The sequence below is a fragment of the Epinephelus lanceolatus genome, chromosome 16 (genome assembly GCF_041903045.1).
Source record: "Epinephelus lanceolatus isolate andai-2023 chromosome 16, ASM4190304v1, whole genome shotgun sequence".
NCBI classification, from domain to species: domain Eukaryota; kingdom Metazoa; phylum Chordata; class Actinopteri; order Perciformes; family Serranidae; genus Epinephelus; species Epinephelus lanceolatus.
In genome coordinates this window covers 40,841,304-40,864,654 of record NC_135749.1, presented here as the reverse complement: position 1 = coordinate 40,864,654, position 23,351 = coordinate 40,841,304, and the positions used below count along the sequence as shown (strand labels likewise).

Here is a 23,351-nt window from a genome sequence, read left to right as displayed (position 1 = left end):
CCGTTTCATGTGTAACTCTTGTAAAGAGAGATGTAAAAGTTTAAACACCACGATATTTTTTATTATAAAATACGTAAAACACACATCTACACAGGGGCCCCTGCACAGCTTTGAAATAAACGAAATGCAGGACCTTTCCCAGCACATCAAATGTACAGTCGCCGTGATAACCAAAACAGACTCCAACTTTGTTTACACAGCTGCACCTGCTGCACAGTGCACAGGAGTACAGAGTACATTTATAGTGTTTTTTAGACCATAAAATGGAGTTGCATCATGACTTGGCAATTTAAGGGTTAAAAATTCATTTATCTTTGATATGTATGATTAGGACTGATACTGGTTTAAAGAATTAAATATATACATATATATATATATACAGTACAGGCCAAAAGTTTGGACACACCTTCTCATTCAATGCGTTTTCTTTATTTTCATGACTATTTACATTGTAGATTCTCACTGAAGGCATCAAAACTATGAATGAACACATGTGGAGTTATGTACTTAACAAAAAAAGGTGAAATAACTGAAAACATGTTTTATATTCTAGTTTCTTCAAAATAGCCACCCTTTGCTCTGATTACTGCTTTGCACACTCTTGGCATTCTCTCCATGAGTTTCAAGAGGTAGTCACCTGAAATGGTTTTCCAACAGTCTTGAAGGAGTTCCCAGAGGTGTTTAGCACTTGTTGGCCCCTTTGCCTTCACTCTGCGGTCCAGCTCACCCCAAACCATCTCGATTGGGTTCAGGTCCAGTGACTGTGGAGGCCAGGTCATCTGCCGCAGCACTCCATCACTCTCCTTCTTGGTCAAATAGCCCTTACACAGCCTGGAGGTGTGTTTGGGGTCATTGTCCTGTTGAAAAATAAATGATCGTCCAACTAAAAGCAAACCGGATGGGATGGCATGTCGCTGCAGGATGCTGTGGTAGCCATGCTGGTTCAGTGTGCCTTCAATTTTGAATAAATCCCCAACAGTGTCACCAGCAAAACACCCCCACACCATCACACCTCCTCCTCCATGCTTCACAGTGGGAACCAGGCATGTGGAATCCATCCGTTCACCTTTTCTGCGTCTCACAAAGACACGGCGGTTGGAACCAAAGATCTCAAATTTGGACTCATCAGACCAAAGCACAGATTTCCACTGGTCTAATGTCCATTCCTTGTGTTTCTTGGCCCAAACAAATCTCTTCTGCTTGTTGCCTCTCCTTAGCAGTGGTTTCCTAGCAGCTATTTGACCATGAAGGCCTGATTGGCGCAGTCTCCTCTTAACAGTTGTTCTAGAGATGGGTCTGCTGCTAGAACTCTGTGTGGCATTCATCTGGTCTCTGATCTGAGCTGCTGTTAACTTGCCATTTCTGAGGCTGGTGACTCGGATGAACTTATCCTCAGAAGCAGAGGTGACTCTTGGTCTTCCTTTCCTGGGTCGGTCCTCATGTGTGCCAGTTTCGTTGTAGCGCTTGATGGTTTTTGCGACTCCACTTGGGGACACATTTAAAGTTTTTGCAATTTTCCGGACTGACTGACCTTCAGTAATGATGGCCACTGGTTTTTCTTTAGTTAGCTGGTTGGTTCTTGCCATAATATGAATTTTAACAGTTGTCCAATAGGGCTGTCGGCTGTGTATTAACCTGACTTCTGCACAACACAACTGATGGTCCCAACTCCATTGATAAAGCAAGAAATTCCACTAATTAACCCTGATAAGGCACACCTGTGAAGTGGAAACCATTTCAGGTGACTACCTCTTGAAGCTCATCGAGAGAATGCCAAGAGTGTGCAAAGCAGTAATCAGAGCAAAGAGTGGCTATTTTGAAGAAACTAGAATATAAAACATGTTTTCAGTTATTTCACCTTTTTTTGTTAAGTACATAACTCCACATGTGTTCATTCATAGTTTTGATGCCTTCAGTGAGAATCTACAATGTAAATAGTCATGAAAATAAAGAAAACGCATTGAATGAGAAGGTGTGTCCAAACTTTTGGCCTGTACTGTGTATATATATATATCTATATATAAAGATTTTTACCCATTTTCTATCAGACTCCAACAGTTTGCAATAGCCTTTTTTTTTTTTTTGCTAGTAGAAAAAAAAATAGCAACCACTCAGATGAACTTACCTGAAAGTCAAGTACTTTATGACAGACTTGAGCCAGCGTTCATCCAGAACAACTTCTGCAAGCTTCTGATGTGCTTTGGATTCCTTCTGAATCAAGGGCTTGTCTCTGTTTTCTGTCAAGGGGGTGTGTGCACAGGTACCAAAGACCCACGAGTGTTCTCCTGTCACATGGTGTAAGACCCCAGTCCACATATCCTACAGATAAATAAACAAAAGTCAGGATAGCACACACACAATATATGCAGTATCACAAAACTGCACTCTAAATGCATGACCCATTTACAAATGGTGAATGAGCTTCATCAGCCACATACTTCACTCCATCAAAAGCAACTGTAATAGAGCTGAGTATCTCTCTAATAACTTGCCTGCTTTGCCTGTTTAATGTCCCTTATGCAAACGATTTTGGTGACAGCACTTTTTTGGACAGTGGTTACAATATTCACTCAAATCTGTCAATGTTATAATTGAATTTTACAGAGATTGCAAAGTACTTACAAAAAATGTGTCATAGTCATCGGCCATCTTGCAACAGTACACTTAAAAAAGAAAATAGTTGGACCAACTTAATTGAATTGTTTCAATTGGTAACACCTAAATGAATTATTCATTCATTCATCTTCTAACCGCTTCATCCTCTTGAGGGTCGCGGGGGGGCTGGAGCCTATCCCAGCTGACATCGGGCGAGAGGCAGACGCCAGACTATCGCAGGGCTGACACATAGAGACAAACAACCATTCACGCTCACATTCACACCTACGGACAATTTAGAGTTATCAATTAACCTAGTCCCCAATCTGCATGTCTTTGGACTGTGGGAGGAAGCCGGAGTGCCCGGAAAGAACCCACGCTGACATGAGGAGAACATGCAAACTCCACACAGAAGGGCTCCCACGCCCGGGATTGAACCGGCAACCCTCTTGCTGTGAGGCAAGAGTGCTGCCCCTAAATGAATTAAATTCTTTGAAATTAAGTTAATAAGTTAGATTAATGCAATTGATTTAAGTCACATGTACTTAATAATTTATTTGTTCTCAAATCAATGTTTTGCATTAATCCAACTTAAAATTAAGGCAAGTCAACTTAAAGTTTTCAGTTTTTCCAACTCAACAATTTACATAACCCAAAAGTAAAATATTGCTCCTTTCTGACCTAATACTATGGTTTCATGTAAATTACTTTTTGTAGTAACCTTGAAATGAAATTGTAGTTTGCTTAATATAAGTAAAATTACAATTTTAAGTTGGCTGAAAATATTTAAAAAAAACTCAAAATCTGATGTTTTTTTTTAATACTTTATTGTATAATTGTAATGACCCATTAACTTTATGGCCACCAACACAGCTTTTGGGCCAACACATTACATATTTGTCCTTTTAAAACACATATGGACAAAATGCATAAGTAACTGTTAGGAACACATAGTTATTTTGTCAGCAAAGTGCAAATTGTGGTTTGAGGAATATTTGTTGAGTCTCTTCATTGTATCTTGGAGCAAAAAAAACAAAAGGCCCAACATCCTAAAGAGACTACATTTTTAACATGCTATATGTCCAAACACCATTGTTCTTTCACAATATGGCACTAGGCCATTTGTTGGCCCAGAGGAGGAATCCATTGTAGTGTGTCGTTACTGCGAGCTTTGAAGTTTGCTATACAGATTATGGACTTTGGGGGACATCTTGTGCTGATCAAGCTGCATGATGATTTTTTGGAGCACTTCAAAAGTGAAGCGAAGGGGTTTTGGATAAGCTAAGTTGAGTGCATATATCAAACCTAGAAGCAAGGCACAAGCTGAGGCAACTGAAGTCAGTTCATGCAACACTTCCACGTCCTCAATGACAATGCCAATGTCTTCAGGTGGCTCAAGCAGTCCTTCCCCCTCCTTCCAAATGACAAACACTGCCATGGTGAGCTGCTCCAGGTCCCTCTGAGCATCATCTGCTCCAGAGTCCTACAGAGGGGTACAGGACACAAACACAAATCATCATTGGCCTCACTTCTTACTGTGATGAAGTTTTTGGGTGATGTACCAATATGTGTTATGTGCTGGGCTATTTCTTGATTGGGTGTCATCACACACCACAACCAGCAGAGAGAGGTGTATTAATCTGACCATCTAACTGTAAGCAAGAAAGATAAGATTTCCCAAAATGTTAAACTATTCCTTTAAATTTGTATAATCAACTAAGATAGGCAAATCCTTCTTACTTAAAAAAAATATTTGATCCAATATGTTGTGTATTGTTGCTGGGAATTACATTATGTCCAATATGGCCATGATAATAAATACAACATGTAAATAACTGTTGAAACTTACAAGATATTCCTTGATCAGGTCATCTGCATCTTCTCCCAGGAAGATGGTGAGGGCTTTCAGCACACACTCCCTCCGAAGATTAATGTCCACAGTCTAGAACAACAAACAATTCATTTTATTGTTCTAAATCTCATAAGACAGACATCCTTACTCGTATAACTTAACTCTTACACTTACTTTATTTAAAAACAGATAGTAATTTACAAGCCCAGAGATTCATTATCGAAAGAAAAAGGGATGAACTCAGTGGTGTGTATGAGTCGCCAAAAACATTCATGCATATGAAAGACATGATTAGCATTGGCCTGCCCATATTAATGTATTTATGAAGGATACAGATATATTGTGACAGCCCTCTTAGTTACAAAGGGTCTCGTTTGATGGTACAGATTTACCTGGTTCAAAGTGTCCATGATGTCCACAGTCTTTTGGCGTGTTGCTCCTCCTTTGGCATGGATGACTTTGATCAGCTGACTTGAGTGCATGTCTAACTGGGCCATGAACTTCTCCTTAAGAGGAACAGCCATGAGCCTATGGAACTCTGTATTAATCTAAAATCAAAACACAATGACAGTAGATATTGTATTCTGACAAAAAGAAAATGCCACTATTCTCATCCTGTATACAAACTCAGAACACACGAAGTAACCACTGAAGCATACCTGCCAAAATGTCAACACCCCAAAGAGTATAACAAATGTGGAAATTAAAAATGTAAATTCTGTCATTAAGTTCAGTGTTATATAATCTCAACCACATCAAATTATGACCAATTCATGAAAGCTCACTTTAACAAAACCTGAAGCATACAGACTTTCATTACTTCAGTTCCATTCTTACCTCTTTCTGTGTGAAGAGTGCAGGCCATCTGTCCTTGAAGTCCTGAATGCTTGGTTCTTGGTTTACCACCTCATGTCGTCTGTAGGCAAATGTGTTAGCCATTTTGTCTGCAATGACCCTTTAGTTGTTCCTTATCCCAATCTCTGTTCTAGTCTCATTTTTTCCAGGCTGTCCAGACTTTCACCAGTAGGAAAGGATGGATAAAAGTTAGCTTCAGACCGTTTTGGCTTCTTCACTTTTTTAGCAGGGAAAGCATCTGTAGTAGCTTTAGATTTCAGGGGGTTTACACACAGCTCTGGACACCCCTACAATTTGAGCTGAGTCCTGTAGTTTGCCATTTTGTACTTAAGTCGCTGTTTCCAACCATAGCAGCCATTAATTGAGCCAGGTTCTTTCAAACAAGGGTGCTTTTTGATTAGGGCCTCTGCAGCTGCGCAGAAATGTGCATCCTAAGGACAGAGGGATGTCGTATGCTGTAAAGCCCTGTGAGGCAAATTGTGATTTGTGATATTGGGCTTTATAAATAAAATTGATTGATTGATTGATTGATTGATCCTCTGGGTAGGCCTTGTATCGGTAAATTTCTTCTGATACTCTTTTCAGGATATCAGACAGCATTCGGGAGCTGACAGTCAACATTTTTTGGCTCACACGGTACTCAGTATTCCCCTTCTCTAGCCGTATCATATGAAAATTGGGGAATCGCAAAGTTCTTTGGCCACTATTGTGTTCGAGATGACACAGACTCAGGGGATGAGAGGATTATTGTGTTGTTTGATGCCAACAAAGCACCGTCATCAGACTCAAATGAAGGAGATGAAGTGGACTGAGTAGCACTGATCAAAGGTGGATTTGTTTGCTGGTGGATCACCTTGATTGTTCCCAAATCCTGAAGTTCAGTGATAGAATTCAGATTGAAGAAGTCGTTGCCAAAATCTTGGTCCATGTATTGGAGTCTGAGGTTACCCTTTAACCCAGAGGTAGTCTTTATCTCACTGAGAAGGTCATCTAGTGACTCTGGGATGCCATTTGGAAGAGTCAGTTTTTCAATGTTGTTCTCCCCTAATATCAATCAATCAATCAATCAATTTTATTTATAAAGCCCAATATCACAAATCACAATTTGCCTCACAGGGCTTTACAGCATACAACATCCCTCTGTCCTTTGGACCCTCACAGCGGATAAGGAAAAACTCCCCAAAAAAACCCTTTAACAGGGAAAAAAACGGTAGACACCTCAGGAAGAGCAACTGAGAAGGGATCCCTATTCCAGGACGGACAGACGTGCAATAGATGTTGTACAGAACAGATCAACATAATAAATTAACAGTAATCCGTATGACACAATGAGACAGAAAGAGAGAGAGACAGAGACAGAGGCAGAGAGAGATGCAGAACAGACGGTAATGACAGTAGCTTACAATAACATTAATGAAAGTAATAATATTATAATTAATAATAATATATTAATATCTGATAGTATACATGTGTGACAATAATCATATGTGTATAATAACAGTAGAAGTATGACTAATGATAACAGCAGCAGCAGGAGGCATCTGGCAGGACCACGGCAGCAGCATAACCACACACGTCACATTATCCAGGCACCACTGCAATACAAGTTAACCTGAGAGACAGTGGAGCACAAAGGCTCCGGAGAAGAAGCCGAGTTAGTGACATCCAGAATGGCCGAGTTAGCAAGATGCAGTAATAGGACACGAGAGAGAGAGAGAGAGAGAGAGAGAGAGAGAGAGAAGGGGAGAAGGAGAAGGAGAGAAGGTGCCTGGTGTATTATAGGGGGTCCTCCGGCAGACTAGGCCTAAGTCAGCCTAACTAGGGGCTGGTACAAGGCAAGCCTGAGCCAGCCCTAACTATAAGCTTCATCAAAAAGGAAAGTCTTAAATGTGGAGACAGTGTCTGCCTCCTGGACCGCAACAGGAAGATGATTCCACAGGAGAGGAGCCTGATAGCTGAAGGCTCTGGCTCCTGATCTACTTTTGGAGACTTTAGGGACCACGAATAACCCTGCATTCTCCGAGCACAGTGTTCTGGTGGGATAATATGGCACTATGAGCTCTCTAAGATATGACGGAGCCTGACCATTTAGAGCTTTATAAGTTAACAGTAGGATTTCAATTCTGGATTTTACAGGGAGCCAGTGCAGAGAAGCTAAAACAGGAGAAATATGATCTTGTTTCTTAGTTCCTGTTAGTACACGTGCTGCTGCATTTTGAATTAGCTGGAGAGTTTTTAAGGACTTACTAGAGCTACCTGATAATAGAGAGTTACAGTAATCCAGATTTGAGGTAACAAAAGTGTGGACCAATTTTTCTGCATCTTTTCGGGTCAGGATAGGCCTAATTTTTGCAATATTACGCAGATGAAAAAATGCAGTCAGTGAGGTTTGTTTTAAATGAGAATTAAAAGACAAATCTTGATCAAATGTTACTCCGAGGTTTCTTATGGTAGTGCTAGAGGCCAGAGCAATGCCATCTAGAGAAACTATGTCATCAGATAAAGAGTCTCTGAGTTGTTTCGGGCCAAGAACAATAACTTCAGTTTTGTCTGAATTTAACATCAGGAAATTCGTGCTCATCCAGGTTTTTATGACTTTAAGGCAATTATGAAGTTTAGTTAATGGATTACTTTCTTCTGGCTTCATAGATAAATACAACTGTGTATCATCCGCATAACAATGGAAATTTACAGAGTGATTTCTAATGATGTTACCTAAAGGAAGCATATATAGAGTAAATAGGATTGTTATTATTATTGTTATTAGGACTGTTATTACCTGCATCTCTCTCTCTCTCTCTCTCTGTCTCATTGTGTCATACGGATTACTGTTAATTTATTATGCTGATCTGTTCTGTACGACATCTATTGCACGTCTGTCCGTCCTGGAAGAGGGATCCCTCCTCAGTTGCTCTTCCTGAGGTTTCTACTGTTTTTTTTCCCTGTTAAAGGGGTTTTTTTGGGGAGTGTTTCCTTATCCGCTGCGAGGGTCATAAGGACACAGGGATGTCGTATGCTGTAAAGCCTTGTGAAGCAAATTGTGATTTGTGATATTGGGCTTTATAAATAAAATTGATTGATTGATTGGTCCGAGCACAGAACCTTGCGGAACTCCAAAACAAACTTTAGTATGCAAGGATGATTCATTATGAACGTGAACAAACTGAAAACGATCAGATAAATAAGATTTAAACCAGCTTAGTGCAGAACCTTTTAGGCCAATTAAGTGTTCCAGTCTCTGTAGCAGAATTTGATGGTCAATTGTGTCAAACGCCGCACTAAGATCTAATAAAACAAGTACAGAGACGAGTCCTTGTCTGAAGCAATCAGAAGGTCATTTGTAATTTTAACCTTCAGTCTTGCAGGTGTCGAACCAGCCATGGTGGCCTGAGAAGAGAGCACAAGCACAGTTAGTAAAGATCAACATGTAAAACAAATCCCCTCTAGGGGTACCACTGACTACTATCCGATTTAAGAATTTACTGTCAAACTATTGTATCAGACTGCATTCATTTTAGCTAGGTGGACTTAATAAAGTGGCAACTGTTATATTAGAAAAATGGGTTTAGCAAATGTAGAAAAGGAGGGGAGGAAAGAAGAGGAGAGGTGGAAGACAAGAGGTGAGAAGAAGAGGGGCGAGGAGGAGGAGGAGAGAAGGCAAAGAGAAGGAGGGGGGAGGAGGAGAAGAAGAGGAGAGGTGGAGGAGAAGAGAGGAGGCTAGTAGGAGAAGAGAGAGGGCAAAGAGAGGAGAAGGGGAGGAGGAGAAGAAGAGGAGAGGTGGAGGAGAAGAGGAGACGAGGAGAAGAGAGAAGGCAAAGAGAGGAGGAGAGGGGAGGAGGAGGAGAAGAAGAGGAGAGGTGGAGAAGAGGGGAGGAGAAGTGGAGACGAGGAGAAGAGAGAAGGCAAGGAGAGGGGAGGAGGAGAAGAAGAGGAGAGGTGAAGGAGAAGAGAGGAGGCGAGAAGAGGGGAGATGAGGAAGAGGAGAAGAGGGAAGGCAAAGAGAGAAGAGGGGAGGAGAAGAGGAGAGGTGGAGAAGAGAGGAGGCAAGAAGAGGGGAGACAAGGAGGAGGAAAAGAGAGAAGGCAAAGAGAGGAGAAGAGCAGAGGATTAGCATTTACTGACTGGAATCCAGCAACCTACATTATAAAATGACATAATGCCTACCCTGCTGCAACTATTAGTTGATTAATTGATTAGTTGCCAATCACATCGTCACACCATTTTGGCTTACAGTATGAAATAAATATGTTTTGAGAACACAACAGTATTGTATGAGTCTGGCATTTGTTTTCTCACTTAATAAAATAACTTATAACATTCAGAAGCCTCACCCTTTATACATGGACATATCTTTTCAAAGTCACAAGACGCATCCCCCTAATTTTGTAGTCTGCCAGTGGGTAGGTATCATGTAGTTCTTGTGGCTCAACAAGTTCCACTTGCATGGTTGGCGATGTTTTGAGATCATCTGTAGTGTTCCATATACCATCCACTAAGCTTCTTCACGATGAAGATTAGTTTGTCCTGCAGTATCACCATTTGGATGATTTCACTAAACTCTGGCAGTCCTCCCAGTGAGCCGTGGATCAAGATCATCCCACACTTGTAGTTTAGTCCATTATATGCTACACTTTTAGCCAAGCACACATTGTCCATATCTGGAGACTTCTGTCTCAGTGCATTTGAGATGTCCTTGTTAAGAACATCAATGTGAACAGTGGAAACATCCGTTACTTCCAGTGGGGGTTTGGTAAAGCTACTTGCATGCAAATGATGTGCAATCTGATACTGATGCCTCTGTTAAAGGGAAAGAAGCACATTTTTGAAGCATCTGATATTCCTTGCAACTCTTTTAAAAAAGCTATGCTTTGCTTCAAAACACATAGTCCATAGGGCAAGTAATGGCCCAAACTTACGGATCAAGTACGGATAATGCTCCAAGAAATGGTGCTTTGGTTTAAGCTCACAGTCTGGAAAAACCTCTTGAAATCTCTTTCTGTGCTCAGAGATCTTAAAACCAAGATATGCAATGGAGTCCACGGTATGAACGGGACTGACAACGAGATCAACAATGTCCTTCAGGGCTGTTAAGATCTCCCAAGCAGGCTCCTCACAGGGAACACTCTGTCCAATCAACAAAGGCAAAAATCTGATTAGACTCCAGTTCTCGTGTGTATTTCCCCCCGACAGTTTTTTTGGTTGCAAAACTGAGAGCCACAGGATGAGGTTGATTTGTTTTGTCAGCCCACTTAAAGTTGAAAGATAATATTGCTTCATTCAATGTACATAATGTGAAATACTTTTTTTTGATGAACAAACTGAGGCAAAGTGCAAGTTTGAAAGGGACAATTCCTTCAAAAAGATCATGTACAATGTCTGGTGGAAACCCAGTGGTAACATCAAAATATGAGAGGTGTTTTGACAAAACACACTTTGATTTCACACCATAATAACTGGGCAATTTGTTTTCCTCAAGGATTCTTAAATGATCTGCATGAATGTCTTTTGTTCTCAAAGTAAAGACTTCACTTCTGACTTCTTTAGTCTGGAACTCTGATCTCTCTGCAGTGCAAAATCTACATACATATGTCCCTGAGAAATTTTCAACAAATCCAGCAATACTGTGTGCACCAAGGTTGTCGGCGACCACACACTGAACTGTGCCTTTTACTGTTCTGCCTAACTTTGACAGAAATATCCCACTCTGTTCCAAAATTACAAGATCATTAATTACAGGTTTTAACACTTTCTCATACCCATAGCACTTCAGATTGTTACTTTTGATTAAAGCAGCCAAATAGATGGAGGGTAAAGCAGAGTTACAGCCTGGCGGCAAATTACCCAGAATCCAATACAAACCAAATATTTTATGCTTCCTCCTGGATGTACCAAGGGGATTACATATTTCAAATTCATCAATGTATAATATCAATGAAATGCTTTCTTGCTTAGACAACAGTTCATTTTCATTGAAGAAGGCACCATCAAAGACAGTTTTGTATAAGTTCACACAAGTTCTCTGTGGCTGATTATCTACAGTATTCAAATAATCCAAGATTGTCTGGCAGTCAAGAATATGCTGCAAAGACTTTAAAACTGAAATATATTGGAATGACTTATGATTTTTTCTGTCAAGTATATATTCCACTGGTTCCACTACATTAAAGTGGCTCTTATAGTAAGCTTTTCGCCTCCAATTACTAGAAAGTGGACCTTTATCTCCAATTGCTTTTTTTACAGGGTTTGTCTCACAGAGTACGCTGGCTAGCTTTTCAACAACTGACTAGGGATCAACCGATATGGGTTTTTTAGGGCCGAAACCGATACCGATTATTAGTAGTCAAGGAAACCGATAACCGATATTTAGAACCAATATTCATTTGCAGTAAAAATTAAAATTAAAAACACACCTGGGATTAGACTGAATACAACACAACCTGATCTCACAGAAATACGTGAAATGACCACGACCTCTTAACACCGCATTCCATGGTGGCAGCACATAATGGGTTGAAATTACGTGCTGCCACCAAAACAATGCCAATGTAAAGTCAATTAGGGTCCTCTCCCGTGGTGGACACACGGATTCCCTGATTCAATCACGTCACGTCAACCTCGTTTTCCTCAATAATATCTTTAACATTCCTGTATACACACAAAAACACGGAAGTGTTCTTGATATTAAAACGGCAAATATATTTCTCTGTTATAATTTCCCACCAATAATAATAATAATGATAATAACGTGATAGTTCGGCTGTTCTAGATATTTGTTATAGCCTATTCAAATATTCAATCCCAAAAACGCTGTTTCTAGAGAACTTGCTAAAATATCTGAAATGAACCATCATGCCTACTTTTTCTTAACATATTTCATCTAGGTGCAGTGTCATTACTAGTTCAGCTTTACTAGACATTTGATATATTCAGTTGATGTATCTTTTTACGACCCTGTTGCACAAGCCGCAAAAAACCTACCGTCCCAAAAACGCCGTTTTTAGAGTACTATCTAAAATAACTACAATTAGCCAACATCCTTGCTTTTTTTCTTAACATAGTCCATCTAGGTGCAGCGTAATAACTACTTCGGCTTTACTAGATATTAGATTTATTCAGTAGATCTATCTTTTTACAACCCTATTTTACAAGCCGCAAACGAACCTACTGTCCCAAAAACGTCGTTTCTAGTGTATTAGCTAAAATATCGAAAATTAGCCGACATCTTTACTTTTTCTTACCATAGTTCATCTAGGTGGAGTGTAATAACTCGTTCGGCTTTACTTGATATTAGATATATTCAGTAGATATATCTTTTTACAACCCTATTTAGAACCCTACTTTGCAAATCAGAAGAACTACAACTATGTTGCTGATATGTATCAAACTGCATGGCGCGGTCCCAGGGAATTGTAGTTTTTTTAAAAATCTAAGTGTTTTTCCCAGATTTGGAAGTTGTAAATACTGAATTGAGAGTACACTGTGGACTTTAAGGGGATGGTAAACACATTTATGAAATCAGATTTTAAATATCTAATTTCTAAATGGGTGAAAATTAATTTTATCCATATTTTATCCATATCTGACAGCACCCTCAGTTGTTGACTACACTCACATGATAGCTGAGGTCAAGAGCTCTCTATAACAGTTGGTACCATGTCTGTACCCCCTTTAGTTGCTGAGTTATAAGCCCTCAAACATGCACTGAGGTCAAGGTTCAAAGGTCAATGGCTGAAAGCAGGAGCCATGTAGAATCTTCATACTGACATATGTTACTATCCAGGTTGAGACCTTTCCAATGACGTATTTGGTTTAGCGCTACGACAAAGTTTAGATTTTTTCATTTTTTTGACACAAGCCATGCCAGGTGTAGTTTCAGTGAGCACTTTGAAGGCCCCGTGTATAAAATGAGTTTTGTTTGTTTCTTTGCTTGTTTTTTTCTTTTTTACTGTAGATAGTTACTAAAATGAGTCATCCTCAGACAATACAATACTACTAAAAAGTAAAACCAATAATAACAATAATGAAATAAGCAAAAATAATATTAAAATCATATTGAAATGTTAAAATCTATTTACAGAGTGGAATGGTAGCCTAATAGATAACTTAGATAATATTTATTATTGTTCAGACACTTTATTATTGCTTAGATACTATTTAGCCTATTATTGTATTTACTTTTAGCATGTTCTACTTTTGACTAATTTCTGAGAATTTATGATAAAAAAAATAAAAAAGGAGACAACCTCTTCAGTGTCTCACGTCAATTAATTAACACTATTTGTCGGCTTTTTATAATGCCTTTTTTTTCTGCTGCTGTCTCCAGTTGAGAGTGGTGATTTGCTAAATACATTCTACAATAACAATTAGATTAACATTTGGTCTATAATATTGTTGGCTATATTACGCATTTTAATAAAAAAAAACGGAAGAATAAAAGAAATAAACACCGAAATAATTACTTTTTTTTTATTGATACTCCTCTCTGACACACACACACACACACATTGAACACGCAATTGAATGAATGAATGAATGAATGAACATTGGAAGTGGTTCAGCCACAGTCCCGCCGGCTGTCGCGGTCACATTGAGATTACAATTGTTTTTTATTACTAATAAAATGTTTTATATTGACCTTATGAATGGTTTCGTTTTCAAATAAATATTTGGAAACGAAAATATGCTTTGGTGTACTTTTACAGAGTTTTGCAATATGTATATAGCCTACCTGTATCAAAATGTATAACTTTCAGCAGCAGTTTGTGTGACAGCTGCCACGGTCGGAGGTATAACCAGCGGGGCAGCCGCTGGTTCTGTGGCGCTGGCTTGGGGTCCACTCTCCCCTGGTGGAGTGGAGGGTGGCCGGGTTGCCAGGGGCAGACGGCTCCATGTGATGGTGTTTCCTCTCTGGTTCTTCCGTGCTCAGCCTTATTTTTATCTTCTTATTTATTTATTTATTAGTGGCGTCTGGATTCAGTTACGGCAGACGGATGGCAATCTGAAATGGAATGAAGCCCACAGATGGCCGACAGCAGCTACAAAACAGTAGTGGAACACGCCCCATCCGCCCACAGCACAATGCTCTTAAAGCCCTACGCTATCAAAAGCTGGCAAAATACATTTATTTTATTTTATGGCCTTGACATTAACCTGTCATATTGTTGAGTTATCAAGGACACTTCTGCGTTTTTGTGTGTGTACAGGAATGTTAAAGATATCATTGAGGAAAACGAGATTGACGTGACGTGATTGAATCAGGGAATCCGTGTGTCCACCACGGGAGAGGATCCTAATTGACTTTACATTGGCATTGTTTTTGTGGTGGCAGCACATAATTTCAACCCATTACGTGCTGTCACCACGGAATGCGGTGTTAAGAGGTCGTGGTCATTTCATGTATTTCTGTGAGATCAGGTTGTATCCAGCGTGCGTAAATACGAAGGCAGCCCTGCCACCGAGGCACCACACACCATCTACTCCCTCTCCCACAACCGATCCCTGCGTGTACGAGCGCTGCACGCACCCTCTCTCCATTAAATGCATTGAAAACAATGCCGGCGGCAGTAAATTCACGCTTTCTGGAAGCACCACAATTAAAGCATAATTGACCTTACCTCCCACATCACCTGTGGCCGTGGGGACAATCCAAAAAGTGTGACCGTGTTAACTGTGTGCGCCGACAGGCATGGGAACACTCAAGTATAAACGCACGTGCCCGAAGTGGTCTAAACGGAACCGCGGCCCAGCTTGCTGCGACAATGTGCTAATGCTAATGAATCACTAACACAGCCAACACCATCACACTGCATGAATAACGTTAAGCAAACGTTACGATATTAAACCAAGAGTCCCGCCCGCAAACTACTAACGTTCACCTACCTGTCCAGGCGCAAACTACCAAATGGTCTGGGGCCTCATTTATAAAGCTTGCTTACGCACAAAACAGGGCTTGAAAGTGGCGTACGCCACTTACCACGCAAAGGTTGTGATTTATAAAAATAAACTTGGAGGGAGAATGTGCGCACCTGTAAGCAAACTCTGAGTCATGCGTGCGCACATTTTGGAAGACACTGGGAAGTGGCGACGCAGACGGCGAGGTGGAGAAGTGGAGTCAGATTTTTATTGATGTCTCACACAAATTTAATGTCACGCTATATCCACCTTAGATCCACGTTATCATTGAAATTAAATCCAGCAGCCTTATTTTGCACTTGGAGTGAGTGATAATTGTTTCATAAAAACGTTGTAAAATCCAACTCAAATCCCGAATTGAAATTCTTTCTAAATACGTATTTAATCCGCACTGCCTCTAATGTCTAATTGTCCACTCTGTGAGTGCAGGAGGGGGAGAGGATGGCACGACTGCATGGAATATATTTGTTTATTTAGCTAAATATTTCCAGTGCATTTATCATGTCTCGAAATACAGCCATTAAGCACAACCGTTACACTCATTTAATCAGCCCTACTTAGACGTGCTGTTCATGACAAAACTGGCATGAAGAAACATGCGCCTATTACACTTTCATCTTTGAATTGTATTTCAAATTACACGTTGTATTTTGGGACAGGGATACCACTGGTTCATGCTGTAATTCAGGCTGGGAGTCTGATCAGACTAATTGCCATAAACATATAAATACTGCGGTGACCCTCGTGTGTAATTGCACAAGATGGCACTGGCACATACTCCTTTTTGCCTCCACCTTTAATAAATGTGATTCTTTATGTCGCACATCAATGTCAAACATCCTCAAATTTAAAATTCAATTCAATTCAATTCAATTTTATTTATAAAGCCCAATATCACAAATCACAATTTGCCTCACAGGGCTTTACAGCATACGACATCCCTCTGTCCTTATGACGCTCGCAGCGGTTAAGGAAAAACTCCCCAAAAAAAACCCTTTAACGGGGGAAAAAAAACACAGCAACACATTAACTACATGTTGGTAAAGGAGTAGAAATATTTGGTCTACCTTTAGATCAGACCACTTTTTTTTGTTTGTTCTGTCACTGTCGTGCAGTCCCACAGACACAGCTGACAGCATCAGCAGCGTTGATGTGTTGCCACTTTTTTCGCTTTCTTTTATTAGTGATCCTGCTGCTGTGGCCACCAAATAAAATCTTTCTTCAGTCCTCCACCTCCCGTTAAAGGGTCTCTAGCTCAGTCTCGGAGAAATTACGTTTTTTGGTTCGTTTCTCACCCGTCGCCTTGACTCACACAACACTCGCATGCCGGCTTATTTATATGCAGATCGCATTCATGAGGTGATTTGCATGACCATTTATGGTTGAACTAGGGCGTGCAAGTGTGCGTGCGCACGGTTTTATAAATCAGATTATTTTTTGGCGCATGCCATTTTCAGCTTTTGGGCGCACGTCAACTTTTAGTATGAATCCTAAGCACTCTTTTATAAATGAGGCCCCTGATATTTAACAGCTAATTTAGAGTTTTTCTTACTCTAAGCTCGCTAGCAGAATGCTAACGTTAACTGGCACAGCGGCAGGGTACAGTTAACTTGTTACTGACCAGCTAAAGCATCACTGGGGTATAATTTCACTCGAAGAGTTACACATCAGTGACGTGAACTTCAAGCTGTAACAATATATTTTTGACAAAAACAGCAAACTGCATTGAAATGATTATGTTAATTTAAAACTTGCTAACATTAGCAGGACTGAATGATAGCTGGTTTGGTTCAGTCAGTCATACAGTTGGGCCATTTTATATCTAACATATTAAATTATTTGTTTTACCTTTAACTTACCTTCAAAGACGATGGAGAATAGAGTACCGTAATTCAGTAACGTTATCTTTGTTAGCTCCTTCCCAAGTTGTCGGAGCCAAGTAAATGGCAGTTCAACTGCAGGCAGCGTTGCCAGGTGGGAAATGTAGGATTATCGTACCAGAGACTCAAAATTACCGTATTTTGAGGAAAATTATCGTACATCCGTCATAACCAAAATAACAATCCTACTGATGCGCTATAGGCAGTTATACAACAGTTAGTTTTGACCGAGTAATTTGATTGGATAAGAGGCATTCCGTCCATGAGTGCTGATATAGAGTATAACATCACTGGGACATGTAACAGTAAAATCACTCCGCTCACAGGTGTTATAAATATAAATACCATCAGAATATGTGACCTCTGTGTTTCTATCTCTGTGATGATCCCAAATACAAATATATGTGTCCACATTAATGTGAGAGGATGACAGAAGGATTGAAAACAGTTATTTTGAGGTTTAAACACGTTATTATGCAGATTCAGTGAGGTCACATATTCTGATGGCTGTGCATCTAGCTCTTTACAGCTGAACTTTGAAATGAAAATACATCTGTCCAAATATTGAGGCAATAACAGAGCACCTGTGTCGATGTTTACTCATTTATTAAACAGTGCATACATTATCACACAAAACGTTGTTATAATAAAAGTAATTTACAACATCTACCTTAAGGCTATCTACTTTCCATTGCCAGATAAAGTGTTACTATGTCTGGGATGGTTGTTATGGTCACGAGTGGTTTCTTAACAAACAGCAGAGCGACGGCAATCAAACTTTTGGGAGAAATTATTCATAGAATCATAGATGGTGTAGAGTATCTTTGGAAGTTTATGCCAATGGATCAATGTGTACGCCGTTAACGTAAATACTCCTCTTCTCTACTGTTGATGGCCACACACACGCAGACAATGTGCAACATCGCCCCCTGTGGTCACAGATTCCGACGGTCACAGATTTCGGTGCAACACCTGCCGTGCCAACATCCAGGTTTGCCAACGTTTCATCAGCTGAACTGGACGAAGTTACACAGTTGCAGATCAATGTAAATACAAAGTAGCTTGTGAGTTCCTGGCATGTGTGCTGCGTTGCCTGGCAATGGACTGGGGGAAATGTTTGTTTTTGCGGAGCTACATAACATACTTAAATCATTTATTTCATCACCTTTTGTTAACACTTCCTTACTCAGCATTGCTGTTTAAGCTGTTGTTGAACTGTTGTATAAAAGCAATATCACACTCGAGGTCGTGATGTTGTACTGTCCGTCCTGGAAGAGGGATCCCTCCTCAGTTGCTCTTCCTGAGGTTTCTACCGTTTTTTTCCCCGTTAAAGGGTTTTTTTTGGGGAGTTTTTCCTTATCCGCTGTGAGGGTCCAAAGGACAGAGGGATGTTGTATGCTGTAAAGCCCTGTGAGGCAAATTGTGATTTGTGATATTGGGCTTTATAAATAAAATTGATTGATTGATTGATTGATTGATTGATTGTATATCGTCATGGCTGTAATTGTCTTCTCCTATGACCGAATCACAGCCGTGACGATATACAGTACAACATCACTCCCTCTCATGTGATATTGCTTAAATATAGTCACTCTAGTGTTTACTTTATTTTCCATTTTCCTCGCTTCTGTTTTTCCTCTTCTTCTTGTTGTTCAGAGACAAACGTCACCCGTATCGCATGCTAAGCAAAGTGCGATTGGCTGGAAACATGTCACATGGGAACAGATGCCTTCAGGGCTCACAAAAAAACTCCGGCATACTGATTACAACCACACATTCATGAAATGGTCAAATTATCATACATTTGGCCTTTTTTGGGATTATTGATCGTACATTGTACAGAGGGCCAAATTATCGTACAAATACGATAATTATCGTACACCTGGCAACGCTGGGATCGCCCATTTATGTCGTTCTCTCTCCTCACTGGATAAAGGTTGTAGGATACAAGCAAAATTTTCTCCTCAGCTTACTGCAGAGCAGAGTGACTGACAGACCTGTGTTATGGACCAAACACTCTATATAAGTGATTGCTGTGGGAAGATAGAACTATTTAAGACTTATATTAACACAAATATATCACTTACTTCTGCTTTAAGTTCCAAATATATTTTTCCTGCATTTAAAGTCTTTGCTATGGTGTGATTTTGTTTATAATCTTTGATTTGATTAAACAAAAATGACATAATTACAGTAAATGCTTTAAAAAAAATCAAGTCTCTGGCAGCCTTCTTAGTGATGTGAGCTTTTTTTTACATTGACAGCAAAGCAAATAAATCTGCTTCTTTGGGAAAATTAAATCCAATTAGGCAAATATTAGTTTTAATTCAGTTAAAAGGTGTTGCCTCTCTCCTACTACTGTAAATAAGCAGCATGGTGTGTGTGTTTGTGTGTGTTTGTCTTATTTATTGACCATTTACGTCAGCAAAAATGGCAGAAAAAAGAAAAACCAACATCCAATCATTTTTTTCAATGCATCAAATCGCCAAGTAAGTAGAGAGACCCTGTAATATGAAAGGCAATTCAATAAAGTCTATAAAAGTCTTGGAGTGCTTATGGAAATGTTTCATAATGGTGTCATTAGGCAAAGGACGCACAGCGAACAAAGCCGGGCACAGAGAGGCAGGGACAGTCAGACAGGGTCATAGAGTCTCAGGTAAGTTTGATGAGCTTGTGTTTATTAGTGTTGTGACAAAAGCACCCCATTTGATTTAGACATGAAATAAAGTAGAGACAACAGTGTTGCTACTGTGTTGAATTGGGTGTAGGTAGTTATCAAATCAAATCAAATCAAACTTTATTTGTATAGCAGTTTTCATACATTAAAAATGCAGCACAAAGTGCTTCACAGAATAAAAAACAAACAAAAATATTACATACATATTGAAAACCCGCCCCTCCAACCCCCACATATAAACACACACATAAACATAAACATAAACACACACACACACACACACACACACACACACACAGAGTCAATATAGTCAATAACATGGCTGGGCACTGAGGAACCAGGTGAGGAAAGAGCCACCTATGGGGAGCCATCCACACTGAGAGGTGTCGCAGCCTATGGCCACAGGGAGCGCCGCCACAGAGACCACCCCGACCCAGACAAACCGAGGTAGGCTCCACACATGGTGCCTGGAGCCCCCCAATACTCTGGGCCTGAAGGATCTCCAGGACGACGTCCCCGCGGGCAGACTGGGCACACCTCTCAGTGTGGAGGCCCCCCATGAGGAAACACTGGAGCTAAAAACTAAAAACTAAAAACTAAAAGGCAATATGATAAGATTAAACAAGTATGAGATAAAATAATGATAAAATGCATAAAAGTGTAAGGATTTAGAAAGAATTAAAAATTTAAAGATTAAAATAATTTTAGATTTTGAAACTTAATAATAATAAAATGCATAGAGATTTAAAAATAAATCATTTAAAAGCATTAGAAAGTAAAAATAACATATAATAGAAGAATTAAAAGAGTAAAAGAAATCAGTTAAAAGCCAAATTAAAAAGGTGAGTCTTGAGCCTCCTTTTAAAAACATCAACAGTCTCTGCAGTCCTGATGCTCTCCGGCAGGCTGTTCCATAAGTGAGGGCCATAATGGCTGAATGCAGCCTCCCCATGGGTTTTTGTTCTCACTTTTGGAACAATTAAAAGGCCGGTGCCAGAGGACCTCAGCATCGGCAAGGGTTGATATGATAAAAGCAGGTCAGATAAATAAGATGGCCCAAGACCGTTAAGACATTTAAAAACTAATAAAAGAACCTTAAAATCAATCCTGAAACACACGGGGAGCCAATGCAGCGATTTTAAAACTGGTGTAACATGCGCCTGCCCTCTGGTCCTCATCAGCACTCCACTCAAGACCAGAGCGCAGGGCATTACAGTAATCTAAATGACAAGAGATAAAAGCATGCATCAGCACCTCCGTGTTAGCCTGAGAGAGAAACTGGTGGACTCTGGCTATAGTCTTATGATGATAAAAACCTATCTTTGTTACATTTTTGATGTGTGGAATAAAACTAAGCTCAGAGTCAAAAATGACGCCCAGGTTCTTCACACATTGTGAAGGTTTAAAATCTTGTAGTTTTGGTAAAAGTTTCTCTCTCTGGCCTTCAGGACCAATAACTAAGACCTCTGTTTTGTCCTGGTTGAGCTGTAGGAAATTCACTGCCATCCATGACTTGATATCTAAAATACGGTTTAAAAGGGTATCAATCGGCCCTGCGTCATCAGGAGACACGGCGATGTACAACTGTGTGTCATCTGCATAACTGTGGAAGCTGATGCCGTGCCTCCTGATGACGTCCCCAAGGGGAAGCATTGAGCACATAGATTAAAAAAAATTGGACCTAAAATTGACCCTTGGGGCACCCCACACCTAATTTCTGTTCTGGAGGAACATGTATCCATACTTACAAAGAAACAACGATCTGTGAGATAAGAGCTGAAAAACCAGATTGATATTTCTCTAAAATATTGTTTATTTTTAAAAAATCATTTACTTAGTTAAAAACCAGTTTTTCTAAAATCTTACTTAAAAACGGTAAGTTGGATACAGGTCGATAATTATTAAAAATTTTGGGGTCTAAATTACTCTGCTTCAGAAGGGGCTTCACCACCGCCATTTTGAAGGCAGCAGGAAAGACACCCGTCTGAAGAGAGTAATTTACTATATTTATCTGTATCTGTTCCTCAAAGAATCCATAAAATGTCTTTAAAAGTGATGTGGGAATTGGATCTAAAAGGCAAGTTGTTGGGTTTACCTGGGAGAAAACCCGACCAAGTGTCCTCGTATCAACCAGGGCAAAACTCTCCAGTGTTTCCTCAGGTAAAAGCAATGATCCAGGTGTGTTAAAAATTACATTCTGTTGGGATAAAAGACTGGACCTGATATCATCGATTTTACTTCTGAAGTGGTCTGCAAAGTCCTCGCAGAGGGCATCTGTTGATATGTTGGATGGTTTATTAAAATTGGTGTTGGTTAAAAGATCTAAGGTGGAGAAAAATGACACCCATATTTGATGTACATCACCACTTACTAGTCATTCTTGGTAAAGTAGGTTGAACATATTATAAGCCTTTATATAGGGGCTACTGTATTGATAAGGGACGCTGTTCTAAACATTATTATTACTTTTAATATAATTATTAAATACATTTGACCATGTCGGTTCCATTTATATGTGTTACAACAGTAAATTTGACTGCAACTTTGTTGGTCCCCCCCAAACATTGCTCTTGAGAAATATTTTTGTCTACTGTCCCCCCTAACAATGAAATGGAATTTCCGCCCTTGATTCAGTCTGATGCTCTACACTAAAATGAGAGTCCTGTTGGTCGAAGAAATGGAGCGTTATATTTCTAGATGAAGTAACGAACGGTTAAGTTAATCACAAATTCATTCCTCGGCGCGAGTGCCCAGAGTGCGCTCTGCCACTCTGAGAGTGCGGTGCTCTGGATAACCAAACCGTATATTATCACAGTGCTCCTAATTTAGAAACGGTCCGGTGTGTGCCAGAGTGCGCTCCCACACGTATTTTGAACGCAACGCTCACATCATCTTCCACCATTGTCCAAAACAATCCAACAGAAGTTGCTAGCTAGCGCTAGCTAAAGTCTGTGGAGAACTGTTTTGCCTCCAGCTAAGCCCCGTACACCAAAAAAACGTCATACTGTTAACTAACAGTAAAAGGGTCTATTTGTCCCATCCCTACTCTATAGTGATTGGACAGCTGGGTAAAAAGTTATAGTGATGAGCACAGTCTTTTAACCAACGCTGAATATTTTTGAAAACGGCAAACTAAGCGCAGAGTGGACGTTTGTGGCAGAGTGTAAATAGGCGGTGCTCCCCTTGCAAATAATTAACAAAATACACTGACCTCAGGAAAAAAGACTTTCATTTTTTTCTCTTTTTTTTATTAACCCTTTTATTCACCAATAAGTGCATACATATAACCAAATACAAAGTCAACAAGCAAGCAATAACATTGGACTGATGTAAAGTAAATGTGAAAGTAAGAAAGCAACAACGATAGTATGGACAACAATGAAGAACATAAAGATATTTAAAGACAAAACAAAAACAAACAAAAAAAATCGGGGAGAAACAAAAGGCTGTGAGAGACAAAACAACAAAAAATAACAAATAAATAAACAGCATTGATTGATTGGGTTTAGTTACATTTCATATTTGCAGAATGTTTTGGTTTAGTGTTATTTGTTTCTGCTCATGTCTATGCATATGCACT

At 39.8% G+C, this 23,351-nt stretch overlaps 1 protein-coding gene across 1 annotated transcript; it reads right to left on the bottom strand.

Moving 5' to 3' along the window:
- Positions 1-3,720: 3,720 nt before the first annotated feature.
- Positions 3,721-6,334, bottom strand: LOC144467332 (uncharacterized). Its single transcript, XM_078175744.1, has 4 exons — positions 5,285-6,334; positions 4,840-4,995; positions 4,445-4,537; positions 3,721-4,078 (listed from the first exon to the last, which is right to left on the bottom strand). Exons 1-4 carry the CDS (start codon positions 5,384-5,386, stop codon positions 3,755-3,757), a joined length of 675 nt encoding a protein of 224 aa, XP_078031870.1. The 5' UTR covers positions 5,387-6,334; the 3' UTR covers positions 3,721-3,754.
- Between the last annotated feature and the right edge of the window lie 17,017 nt (positions 6,335-23,351).

Bases quoted from the DNA above. Each gene is read 5' to 3' on its own strand.
- LOC144467332 (XM_078175744.1), bottom strand. From the start codon at position 5,386: ATGGCTAACACATTTGCCTACAGACGACATGAGGTGGTAAACCAAGAA. The intron at 4,538-4,839 runs GTAAATCTGTAC...TTGTTGTTCTAG, and splicing joins TCATGGACACTTTGAACCAG to ACTGTGGACATTAATCTTCG. The intron at 4,079-4,444 runs GTAAGTTTCAAC...ACCCCTCTGTAG, and splicing joins ACCTGATCAAGGAATATCTT to GACTCTGGAGCAGATGATGC.